Genomic DNA, 12,810 nt, shown 5'->3' on the forward strand with positions numbered 1-12,810 from the left:
AACTGCTGTGGATGTGACATTCACAATTACTAACTCGAATTACAAACAACGCCATAGCTATCCACGTTTCACGTTCGCCACGTTCTGTGTGTACCGACGATAAAATGTATTCGTGTAGCGCAACTTTATATGTTACCGGCGAATACTTTGAGAATTGAGAAGTCGATACGTATTTAGATGTTCGGAATCTATGTGACAGTCACGTTCGATTAATAACAGATATAATAAATTATACGGTACTTACGATGAATTACGTTATCATTGTTTCGTTTTGTTTTGAGATATTCATGGTGTTTGTCGACTACTATGGTCATTTACACCGGGCCGATATTCTTCATTTTTATTCCGTAACTGCCGACTTATAGCACGGCTCACTTCTTCTAGACTTTTTGTAAGACACGCTTACGCGGATGAGTTGACGAGGAAGAGCCTAGATAAACCTCCAACACTTAGTTATAGGAATTCTGAAGTCGAGCTCGGTCGGACTCGAACCCGCAACTCATTGGTGTTGCAGCCGCGGATTATATAACAGCGCTATCTCGCCACCTTGCGTTATCATTGGTGAAACTTGGCCCGTATGCGTCTTATACCTTTCGTTACGAGCTTTATTTTCGAACAATAATTTCCAGTTTTTACAGAGAAAATGTGGCGCACACGAGGAATCCCATGTAGTGAGTTTGAATTAGTGCTACCATGACATCACGAATTTCAAATTGTGACGTAACAATTTATTGGCATGTGTGGCGCTTTGGGTGTTGAGATGGAAAAATAGCGCCAATATGGCTTTTCCGACGAAAAAGGTCCCCACTGGCCGATAGGCATATATGCTGGATATCTGTTTTCAATTATTCTGATCAAAATATAGGTACATTGCATTTTGGTATGATTTGAGTCAAACGTGCATTCGAAATTCGAGTATATATCCCTATCAGATGACGTCAGTTAATTGTTATTCATCTCGATTTATTTTGACACTTCTGTATTAAATACGAGAAAACTGCCTTATCACTATTTTGGTGAGTTCATAGTGTAAGCGTAGCCAAAATGAAAAAATGCGCAAGGGGGGATTTTGAACATTTTCCGGAGAGAAGTAATTATTTTAACAATACTGCGACTTAACGGATCATAGATCACTCGGTCGTGAGAAACTAAAACAGAAGGTTAGTTGGCCACGGGGAGGGGTCACAGACGTTATTAGCTCCCCTTTTTCAGAACCTTATTGAAAGATTCTGCGTGAACACGAACGTGAACCTATGACGTTATGTGAAGTCATATTACTAAATCCAACCCTTCATGTCAGTGAATTGATATATTAATGTACTCGATACCTGGCTACGACTCAGGCCAAATTATGCCACAATGATGAAGTATACATGCTGACTTTTCAAACATTACCAAATGTATCAACTGTATCAATCAAATGCTATAATAATCACATAAATCAATATCTTTTTTCGCTTTGCCAGTCATTTCGACAAGAACTTGCAACGTACGCCAGCTGGATTTTTTGCATTGTACAGCGATGTATCCTTTATATCAATTTCATTGGTTGTTTGAATAAGCATCGTTCACTGACCACATATATACATGTAGTGTATTTCGTTCTTGATTTCGTGGGATTGTGGGTCAAGCTCACAGCAAGAGAGTCACTATAAATATTCAAAAACGGGAATGTGCGTGGTCATTTAGTGTTGATTTTGTTATATTGTTAGTGTCATGCTGCATAGAGTGGTCCGAAGATGAAATGTAAAGAGTTTTGTCATCCAAAGATGTTATAATGACGTTACAAATTGTAATATATGAAAAAGGTTCACAGAGCAGAACTTACCAAGGTTCGCTTGTGAACGCGAACTTCTAAATTTCTGAGGTTCACACACGGAACGCGAACGTAAACCTCACGCTCACACCATCTCTATACTCAGCACACTTGATGATTTGTTTTGTTTGGTCTCATCTACTCGTCAGACTTCGGCCGTCGGACGCTATACGGTGACTTGCCTATATAGATGTAAACTAAACATTACTTGGATTTAGACTTATACTGCTCAAGGACAGTGTCAGAAGATACATCTCACATGTGTTTGTTTTTTGTAATAACGTATAGACATACTCGATGACATTAAACTTGTGCAGACATAGTCGATTACTAGCAGCGGTCAAAGTAGTCGGAATCGCTATTCGTGTAGAAGCAAAAGTAGCGCCTGAACTTTCTACTCAATTACAAGCAGAAGCAGCAATTTCTAAGTCCTGTCAAAACTACTTCAAGTAGAAATAAAGAATGAAGATCGGAGGATTACTCAGCAAGTAGTTTCAAATAGTCAGTTTGGTCGGTGGGTCGCATAATTTTAGCAGTTAAGACGGCCACGAAATTGCGGGGTATATCTTCACGACAAATGAAAAATTATCAGTAGGCTTAATTATTATTAATACAGCCAGCGGCTTTTTAGGCCGGTTGTCATGATAATTTCACTCCAAAGACTGGTGCAAGAATATACCAAAACTACTGTCTACTGTGCAAAATCAAAGTGCAGAAATTTAGTGGTTTTGCCTAAAAAATTAAACTGCAAGTAGAAGAGGAATTAGGTAGTCTAAGACATAACCACATGACTAAGTAGTGCAAGGCATCTGCTCGAGTACTCCGGGCAAGTAGAAGTACTTCGTTACTGGTCATCTATGTCGATTACACGAGTATGAGTATGTCGCAATCGCGCATTGAATGCATACAGACTGCACAATGCACACGGCTTGACATAACTACATTTTGCTGAATCATGCTGATACTGTGTTTGTGGCTACTCATTTGTATATTCTAGCTAGAACATTCCGAATAATCTTGCGATATTTCGACACTGACAAAATCAGCTGCGATTTATAGTAGGATGTAAATTAGAGCTTTCTGTCGTAACGACCAGGTGATAGCCTATATTATTCAAACCTTGGCATAATTTGTTTCTTACATTCATTTCGTTTGGTAATGATTTCATTAGTTAATAACACCCTAAGATTGCGATACAATGATACGGTAGGAACGATTCGAGCCGATTTGGAATTCTTCGAATTTATATGAAATGATTACCCGACACTTCTCTTTGCAATTATATAGCTGCGAATTAAAATCGGACATGGGGAACATAATCATTCAATCAATTTCGCAATAGCTAGTTGCCGGCGGCATTCAGAATTCAGACTATTAGGGCATATATATCTTATTCAGCCATGGCTGTACTGTTGATACGAATTTCAAAATACAGAATATGGTATGCCGTGTTGTATATTTGATTTAGCTTCGGAAAGTCGTTTCGGCACTTCTCCATCTATACTTGTAATGTTTTGAAATGATAAAATCACGACACGAACAACTGAATCATCATTCTGGCTTCGTGAAAGTATTGCATCGTCGCAGAGACCGACTGCTGAAAAATTGTGCTTAGTCATCGCTCGCCGCGGAACGCATAAATTGGCCTCAACGTTACCAGCACCAGTCGTGCGAGCTAATGAGGCGCTTCTTGGTATGGCGTTCGCAAAAAGATACCACTGGAAGTGTATATATATAAGTGTCTGTTTGTTTGTGACATGTGACTCGTTTGCATACGTTTCGAGTGCATGCATGATGAAACAAGGTAGATTTATCTCTACTAGCATACAGATAGTTTGAATGAATTTTTTAAGCATAGGACGCATCGTGCCGGGTGGTTTTTGGGTCGGATTAAACTACTACTGTTAACCGTTGGGTGCGATGAGTCATAGGAAGATAACCAGTATCTAGAGCAGAGGTCTCAAACACGCGGCCCGCCAGAGTATTTTGTGCGGCCCGCGACGATATTTTAGATTTTTAATAATTTGACAATATATAATTGTCTCATATATCTTTTGTGGTTATAAAGTGAAAATTCCCTCTTAGTTGCTCCAAAAATCTGACACTATTCATCAAACTTCAGTATCACATCAATTGCAAACGCTACAATGCACTGGAAGATTCACTATTTCGCCACATTTCCAATTCATGATGACAAAACCTGACCCTGAGACGATTCGTGACTGAAATTTCGGAGTTGCACTTGGACTATAGATAACTAACCTTCATAGGTTAGTTATCTATACTTGGACGCGACCTTTCGTAGAATTACTCGGACTCAGGATGACTCGATGGCAAAATGAACATGACTCGAGTTGACTCGGAATGCCATGAATTTGTTAGAACCATGGACGCAACATACTAATCGCGTATCAGGGGAATAGTAATAGATCAGAAGGTAGCAGCTTGGTATTTCTCTAACTAAGCAAGTAGTTATGGCAACCATTGGCAATCTGTTAGGTACATCTTTGGGCCCTAAACCACGTTATTAGGGCCACTTGAGTACCGTAGTGGTACGCTCCAACGATGTAACAACAATGGGCCGTTCGGCGTTTCGACATTTCAATCACTTGGACACATTCATTTTGAAATTATAGTTATATTTTTTTACTCCTATATTTGATATTTGGCATTGAGATTAATAGCCTACTTATCAGAAGTATACCCGAATCCTGGATTGGAATTACCATGTTCAACCTAAAAATGTTTTGATATCAGATCAGTCTCTATTATCAATCTGTTAAATTTAAAATATTCATAGCACCTGCAAAATTATAACCCGATAGCTTCTATGATTGCATCATACATTTGTCCGCCCATATGGTGTCTATATCTTATAATTAATATATATAAAGTACAATAACAATTCTATTCAAATAGTTATGAACGTGAAGATTCTTTTCGTGCCAGGCCTAAACTGATGCAAGAGTAAATCACACTTTGACGATGTGTGTTTACTGTCAGTCTGCTGGATTACTTTCAATAGGTCAATTCATTCCCGCAAAACACCCCTATAAATGCTGCGGCCCGCGGCGTCATCAAAACTGAAAATCTGGCCCGCGAGCACATTTGAGTTTGAGACCTCTGAATTATAGCAACGGCTCTGTCCTTACATTGCACGGCGCTCACATTTATCTACCCTCTTATATGATTTAAATCTAACAAATATATTTTATGAATTTATATCCTCACGGATGTGTATAGATGACTAGTGTATTGTACGATATCAATTTCTTTCATCTTCTCGAGGCTTCGTATTCGATCCTCTATTTTGGCTGATAATAAGAGAATATATAGCATGTAGCTCAGAGCTGTCAAACTCAACTGACGTCGCGGATCGAATTCAAAGATACAGATCAATTGCGGGCCGCACCAGTCAAATGATTCCAAAATATTACTAATTTTTAACAGACTTAACTCATTATATGCACTTTTTCTCATTCTCGGAATCGGGTGTTAATGTCAGCGATTTGCTCCTGACGATAACTACAATCACATCTCCGCTGTCGGGTTGTTATAATGTGGCCTATGAACATACTCGAAATTTGCTATCTTGAAGGAATATTTATTCGTAGCATTTCTTACTACAAATGTGTTGGATAAAATCACGCAAGTTTCAACATATACATGATGTAGCTATACAGTTATACTTACGGGTTTTATTAGCAGTTCTACGTGTGCGTGAGCGATACAACGCATTTGTGCATGTATATTTAACTTCGTTCATTCGTTATTTGATTCAGGATAAATGACCAATTGATCTCTTTAACACAGCTAGTAAAATATAATGATCACTCATACTTCGAAAATTCAATTTGACTTGAATTGTGACTTGACTCGTGACTTGACTCGTGACTTGACTCGTGACTTGACTCGTGACTTGACTCGTGACTCGTGACTCGTGACTCGTGACTCGTGACTCGTGACTCGTGACTCGTGACTCGTGACTCGTGACTTGACTTGACTTGACTTGACCTGACCTGACCTGACCTGACCTGACCTGACCTGACCTGACCTGACCTGACCTGACCTGACCTGACCTGACCTGACCTGCCCTGCCCTGCCCTGACCTGACCTGACCTGACCTGACCTGACCTGACCTGACCTGACCTGACCTGACCTGACCTGACCTGACCTGACCTGACCTGACCTGACCTGACCTGACCTGACTTGACTTGACTTGACTCGAGTCACCTCCAAAAAACGAGTGACTTGACTTGACTCGAGTCAACTTTGAAAATCGATTGACTTGACTTGACTCGAGTCAAAATGTGCAATGACTCGAGATGACTCGTGACTCGAAGGTAGTGACTTGATCCCAACACTGCAAACTTTGACAATTTTTCGAGCTTCGTGCCTCTAGTGGCCCGCGCGATGGTTTGTCAATGGAATACGGCCCTCTGGTAGAAAAGGTTGGCAACCCCTGCCCTACGTGTACTGTTTCGCTCTTGATGTTGTGTGATTGAGGGTCAAGCTCACAGCAGAGATGAGTCACTAAATATTCGCTAACGGAAAGCTGGATATTTCGAGCAAACAATTGTAACAAAACAAGTAAAATGTTTGAGATTGTCAAGGTGTATGATCGTTTAGTGTTGATTTTCATGCTGCCAGCGCCATGCATATACCGGGCCCGCAGTTGAAATGCAATAAATTTCAACCAAAGATGCTACAATGAAGTGAAAATTGTAATATATGAAAAAGGTTCACAGTGCAGAACCTACCAAGGTTCGTTTGTAAACATGAACCTCTAAATATCTGTGGTTCACACACAGAACGCGAACGTAAACCTCACGTTCACACCGTCCCTATACCAGTTACCGAACGATGACTTCACATGCCTCGACGCCAGTTGAGCGCCGAAGCAGCTTCAACATTTGATGTCATCCACCTCAAGCGGCATAGTAGACTTCAAGAATATTACGCTGCCACCATTATGCATATCACGCGCTTCTGATTTGCCGTTTCGTCAGTATATACCTATCTGCTTCCAACATCAGCTAGCCTTACATTGCCATAATACCGCCATGGCGATGTCGGTTAAAACGTCTCTTGCCTGTATACGCTGTTTCAAAGCACCACATAGCGTGCATTCGGGTCTCATGATATCGGTACATGCATTCTCGGTACAAGACTTTATATCAAAATAGGGTTACTGAAAGGCCATGAACAGTTGTATATTGAGTGACAGGCTACGCACAGTGGCGTTCTTGGGACGGCCTACTTTCTTTGGCGCCTGACAGAAGCACTTCGGTGGAAGGTGTTACGTCCATATTACTATTGCCTAGATCGCGAGTCCGTGTATATGCCGCAAAAAAACATCAAGTACTAACATACATAACGCTCTCAACTGAGTTAGCCTTAAATAGTGATTTATATACCTGAAAAGCTTAGCCTTAAATAGTGATTTATATAACTGATAAGCTTCTTGCCTTCGTACGCCGTTTTCACAGCACCACATAAATGTACACATTATAGAGTCTCGCAATAACAGTTTATGTATTAGCGGCACAAGACTCAGAATAAGCTATTGAAAGGAGAAGTGAAATACCATATACAGTTACAATGAGCGAAAGTCTAAGTACGTCGCGATTCGTCAACACTTGGGTTTCGATAAAGCTGATTGGAAGTTTTGACAAATCTATTTGTTCGAACAACGTCGAGTATCCAGTGATAGGTCCTCTTTGGCCGCTGGACCATCTCACGACGATTTCCCAGCGGATCTTCGTTGTTAGACGCCTTGCTCGCGCACAGTCCAATAGGTGGTTTCGTAAACTGAACGATATATTTCCGTCCATTGTTTTATTAAAATAAAGTTACATACATTCAAGCGAGCTTCGACGCACTCTTTTTTCTCGTTTGCCACATCGAAGAGCGAATGGGCAACCAGAGCCGTGCAATCTCTACTAGCCAACACGTGCCTGTTGGTGATCACTAAATCAAACAGGCAGTCAACTTCAAACTCGTTAATTAGATTAAAAAAACTCAAAGTATGATGGGAACGGGATGCTTCGTCGCCACTTATACAGCGGCTGACCGCTACCCACAACACAGTATGATTAGAACTCTTGGTGTTGCATTTAATGACCGAATCCAAATCTTCCTTCTCCAATTCATTGAACACCGTCGTATCTATGACCTTTGACAAATTACGCAAGATGAAATTCACCACCTCTTTTGAAGCTTGTTTGTATAGGAACTGTTTCGACAGTGCCAGAATATCGATACAGTTCTCGACATTCATTTCAGAAATGCAATACTCAAAACATATGGATTTTACCTCCTCAAGCTGCATGAGATTGGCGGCATTGAGCAAATTATGGATGTTATCAAATTCCACATCAATTTCCCCAGTGTAGAGGAACCGCACGCAGCTCACCACCGATTTCTCGTCCATGTCTTTCATTTCCACGTACCCTTGCGTAGCCTCAACCATATCGGTCTGAAGCATCCCCCTGAAATACTCCGACGATATTTGCAGTACGAAACGATGCACGGGAAGAATTTCAGCGCCAGTGCGAACCTCGAAATCGCAAAGCTCTCCTCTTTCTTGGAGATTCCAAATTGCATCGAGCACGGCTTGACTTCTCTCGACCTTCTTCGAGATGGCAGCTTTGCCCTCGACTTGAAGTCGTGCGGGTGTGCTCGTCGTCATTCCACTGAACATGGTTTAACCGCTCCTTCCTATTCAACGTAATCATACAGGAATGAACTCTGCAGTCGTTTGTCCTTGTATTAACTGCGCTGCGACACATGGGGTAGTGAACGTTTTGTAATAATTGCGATGCGTAGTTGAATTGAAATCTAACAGACACTTTGCGGCCTCTAATGCTGACCAATCACGTCGAGGAAGTCTGAAAACGAAGATATTGTGAAATCTTACACAGAGCGCTCTGCCTCTCTGGGAAACATTTTTCGGTGTCGTTATCGTTACCATAAATGGCAGAAACTATAAGGAAACCGCTATTCTGTAAATACGTCATCATCTGATGAAGCATGTGATAAAGATTATATCTAGGGCTGGGCACAATGATTCGAGTACTCGAATCTGAATCGAGTATTAATTTTAATGATTCGAGTCGAGTAGTAAAAGACGATTTTTTCGAGTACTGAGATTATACGCTCCTCGCAACTGAAAGGTAATTTACTAACGAGAATTATAGTTTTGGTACTATTTTGCACTGAGGAAGGCTTGAAACCTGGATTGGCCGTGTCGCAGCATATGATAGGCTTACCATATTTTGGAAATCAAAAAAGAGGACACTTTTTCAGAAATTTGCAACTTGCAGATCCGGAGTGAAATTCTCAAAAATCGGTTAATTTTTCCCACTTTGTGATCGGTTGACTAAAAAAAAAAAAAAAAGTCATTTTTTCGCTTAGAGCTAAAATCACCGTTTTTCACCCGTCGGAGCTTCACGTCTGTGCTAAGATGTGGCATATCACTCGCAATTTGCTCTAAATCTGCTCTAAATCCTAAAAAAGAGGACAAAATCTCAAAAAAGAGGACAAAAGGGCGTCCTCCGAGGACACTTTCAAAAAAGTCAAAAAAGAGGACAAATCCTCTTAAAAGAGGACGTATGGTAAGCCTAGCATATGAGACATAGTACAAAGCTACGAACGTTATTGCAAATAACACATTTTCGAAGCAATCAAGACAGAAGTCCAACCAGTGATGATGTCCATCATTCCTGGTATGCCACCCGCCATTTGAGTTTGATATGATTTTCTTCAATAAACAGCCACACTCACAAGTACGCTCCTCCAGCCTAAATCAGTTGTCGATAAAGCAGGAACCTAACCTGACGAGGCATGTGACAACAGATAACAATGAGTTCAATTTGAGTGCGGTAGGTTAAGCTGCGACGATTTGATATAAGACCAGCACCTAGTGATGAGAAAAATAACAACCAAATGGTTCTACATGCCCGAAGCATATGAACCCGTCTGTACTAATACGGAGTTACGAACTAGCACTCCGCTTTCAAAAACGCAGCCCAGCGCACTACGACGGTCGACGGCGGTCGCTGAATGAAGCCAAGTGTGACAAGCAGGGCTTCGGAGCAGCCGTAAATTTAAACTGCTCCAGCTCCGGCTCCGGAGCTCTCTTCTATCATACATTAGCTCCGGCTCCAGCTCCGGAGCCGCATTATTACCACTGCTCCGGCTCCGGCTCCGGCTCTGAAATTATCGAATGGGCCTATCTATATCAGGGGTGGCCAACCCACAGGCCACATGTGGCCCGCGAGAGGTTTTGCGTGACCCGATAGGTAATTTCCTATTATATCATCGAAAATGAATTGCTCAGATTGTGAACTTGCAATGCCAACCAAAAATTACAATTCTGGCTGCGACACTTTGGAATGTTGATGACTAAAATATCAGTTCCGACGCATTCGCAGATCCAGGATCCAGTCACGTTTTCAGTAAATCGTCGTACATTACAATAAACTAAAATAGTAGCGACATTTTTCTTCACGCTTCGCGTGTTTAGTTGTCACACGATCTCTTGCTTGGTAGCCTACCCCCTACTGACAATGAAAAAACGCCCAATTTACCCGATTGAGTGTAACTGTATTCGCAATTACGCGAGAAAGTCTTTTCGCGTTTGCGCTCAAATAAAGATCGTCGACGGTGAAATGTAGGCACAACATTATCGTCGCATATTATCGGAGACCTTTGATATCCATGTGACCAGACGCCGAATAGTCGTGTCCTTGCAAACTGAGCCTAGCGGGCGGTATACAATAGACCCACAATACTCAAGTAATAATATTACTGACCTAGTTTATTTATAAACTTAGAAAATTTTATCCGCTTGGCGCGGCTAGTGGACCGCACACTCGTTCGTCAATTACATGTGACCCTTTAGCCGAAAAGGTTGGCCATTCCTGGTCTTTATAGATTACTAATCTACCCATAGGTTAGTTATCTATAGTAATCTAGAGTCTGTCAGCCGTCAGTAACATCCGATGTAGCAACGAAGACATATAGGTGCCGCCGTGCCGGCTTGAGACGTCATACTGGATACTTGTCAATTGTCGACAACATCATAGTTGCACTAGAACGCACTTTACTCTACGCCATTGCTGTGCACAGCATTAAAATTCAGGTCTGCTGTTCAATTATGATAAATCAGCAGATGTGGTTGTTGCATATATATATAATGGCATCTTAGTCGGAGCCGGAGCTACTTTTCAAATAACGGCTCCAGCTCCGGCTCCGGCTCCGGCTGAATTTTATGTAGAGCTCCGGCTCCGGCTCCAGCTCCGGTGAAAATGCACGGCTCCGGGGCTCCGGCTCCGGCTCCAAAGCCCTGGTGACAAGGAGACAGAGCGGCATCGGCATAGAAAAATCGATCGATGCAAAGCAGGATTTGATTAGGTCATCCGGCGTGGAAAGCCGGTTACGAATTTCCAACTTCGACTGGTTTGCGTCAATGATATAACCATAATGCTTTAATACACTTACTGATATAACTTCCTGTGAGCGGAGCAATGATATATATAATGATATCATTGGGCGGAGGAACGCGATCAGAATAATTTATATAAGTGAGCTGAACATTTCATATTCTGGTCCGCGAAAAATCGGGTGTTCTGATGCAATTTGATCAATTTTATTTATCAATCTGTATCTTTTTAGACTACGTTAAAAAGCATTTGAAAGGCGACTAGTAGATCTTCGCAACTCTGATCCTGAATCTCCTGATGATGGAAAATACACACGCCAGTGATTGGTGTCTGATTTCAAAGATTACTCTAAGTCTTTACGACACCTTCCTATCTTTTCATTGTATCACAGTCTTGCGGTGTTTTGAATTCTTATTGATAATTCTTGATAAACCGAACTAAACTGACACACGCACGTCGCACATCATGGAAAACTGAACCTTTTTGATAAGACACGGTTCAGTGATTCAAAACATTTCGCGCCTCGGTCTATATTGCAGGATTTTGATTTTTGGCCAGTGCATTGTGCATTGTGCAATCAGTTTTATGAATATTTTCATGGTTTCAAGACACCGCAAAACTGCGATACAATGAAAAAACAGGAAGGTGTCGAAACACCTTGGAGTAGTCTTTAAGATCAGACACCCACCTTGGTCTAGGCGAAGTAAAGAAGAGGCATGCACGCTGAATGAGAATGAAAAGTAATGCAGAGAATATAAAGACGCAAGCGACAAATTGAGGTGGCATGTGGCGGAAGGCGAGGTGATGTTAGGTCGTTTTACGGTAATCCTGAAGGCTGGCTAATATTAATTTGAAGAAATTGCTTGTATTTCGACTTGAATGCGGACATGCTCGGCGACTGTCGGATAGCCGGCGAGGCGCTGTCCCTGTCCCACAATTGGCAATTGGGGTCATGGAAAAATCCTATTTGTATTCGCAACCAACGAGGGTTGGTGTGATTTCATGTAAAATATGGTCAGTTGCGACATGCAAACTATAAGGTCAGTCACCATAATGTTAGTTATATCGATGACGATAACGATGATAAGAATAGCGACCCTGTGTCTGAGTTAGCGGAGAATAGAATTGTCCGAAGTGATTAGTTTTTATGTGCAATTTTTACTTTTGTTCCGTTCCGTTGTTGGTGTTTCTTTATCAGGGGAAATATTTTTCTCGAGACTACTCGAGCGTTATGTAAATCAACTTAATATTCCTATTTGCCTGATTGGAATCGCTGGCCTTTTTGCCTGATATATCAGGGGAGCAGCGACGATTTTCCAAGTTAAAGTAATTTAATAAAAAATAATTAAAAAATGAAATATAGTGTGAGCACAGGACACTGATTCCAAACAGGCTTGCCCCCCCTTTAGATTATTTACATTCGTACATCGTTAATATCATGATTGATATAAAAGTGGGCACGGTATTTGCCAGAGTGGAATTGGTGGCAACGTCACATAGAACTTTCTGTTTAATCACTTAATTATTCTATGCAGAAAAGCTCTCATC

General features: G+C 41.3%; 1 protein-coding gene across 1 annotated transcript; it reads right to left on the minus strand.

The window, feature by feature from the left end:
* Positions 1-7,429: 7,429 nt before the first annotated feature.
* On the minus strand, positions 7,430-8,519 carry LOC145459756 (kelch-like protein 8). The gene is made up of 2 exons (XM_080338306.1): positions 7,677-8,519; positions 7,430-7,627 (listed from the first exon to the last, which is right to left on the minus strand). The coding sequence occupies exons 1-2, from the start codon at positions 8,517-8,519 to the stop codon at positions 7,430-7,432; spliced, it is 1,041 nt and encodes a 346-aa protein (XP_080194432.1).
* Positions 8,520-12,810: the final 4,291 nt, after the last annotated feature.

Source organism: Botryllus schlosseri, unplaced genomic scaffold, assembly GCF_051294905.1.
Source record: "Botryllus schlosseri isolate E-star unplaced genomic scaffold, Bs_hap1 Bs17a, whole genome shotgun sequence".
Lineage (NCBI taxonomy): Eukaryota > Metazoa > Chordata > Ascidiacea > Stolidobranchia > Styelidae > Botryllus > Botryllus schlosseri.

Coding starts and splice junctions, on each gene's coding strand:
- LOC145459756 (XM_080338306.1), bottom strand. CDS start 8,519: ATGTTCAGTGGAATGACGACGAGCACACCCGCACGACTTCAAGTCGAG. Junction 7,628..7,676: donor GCGTCGAAGCTCGCTTGAAT/GTATGTAACTTT, acceptor TATATCGTTCAG/TTTACGAAACCACCTATTGG.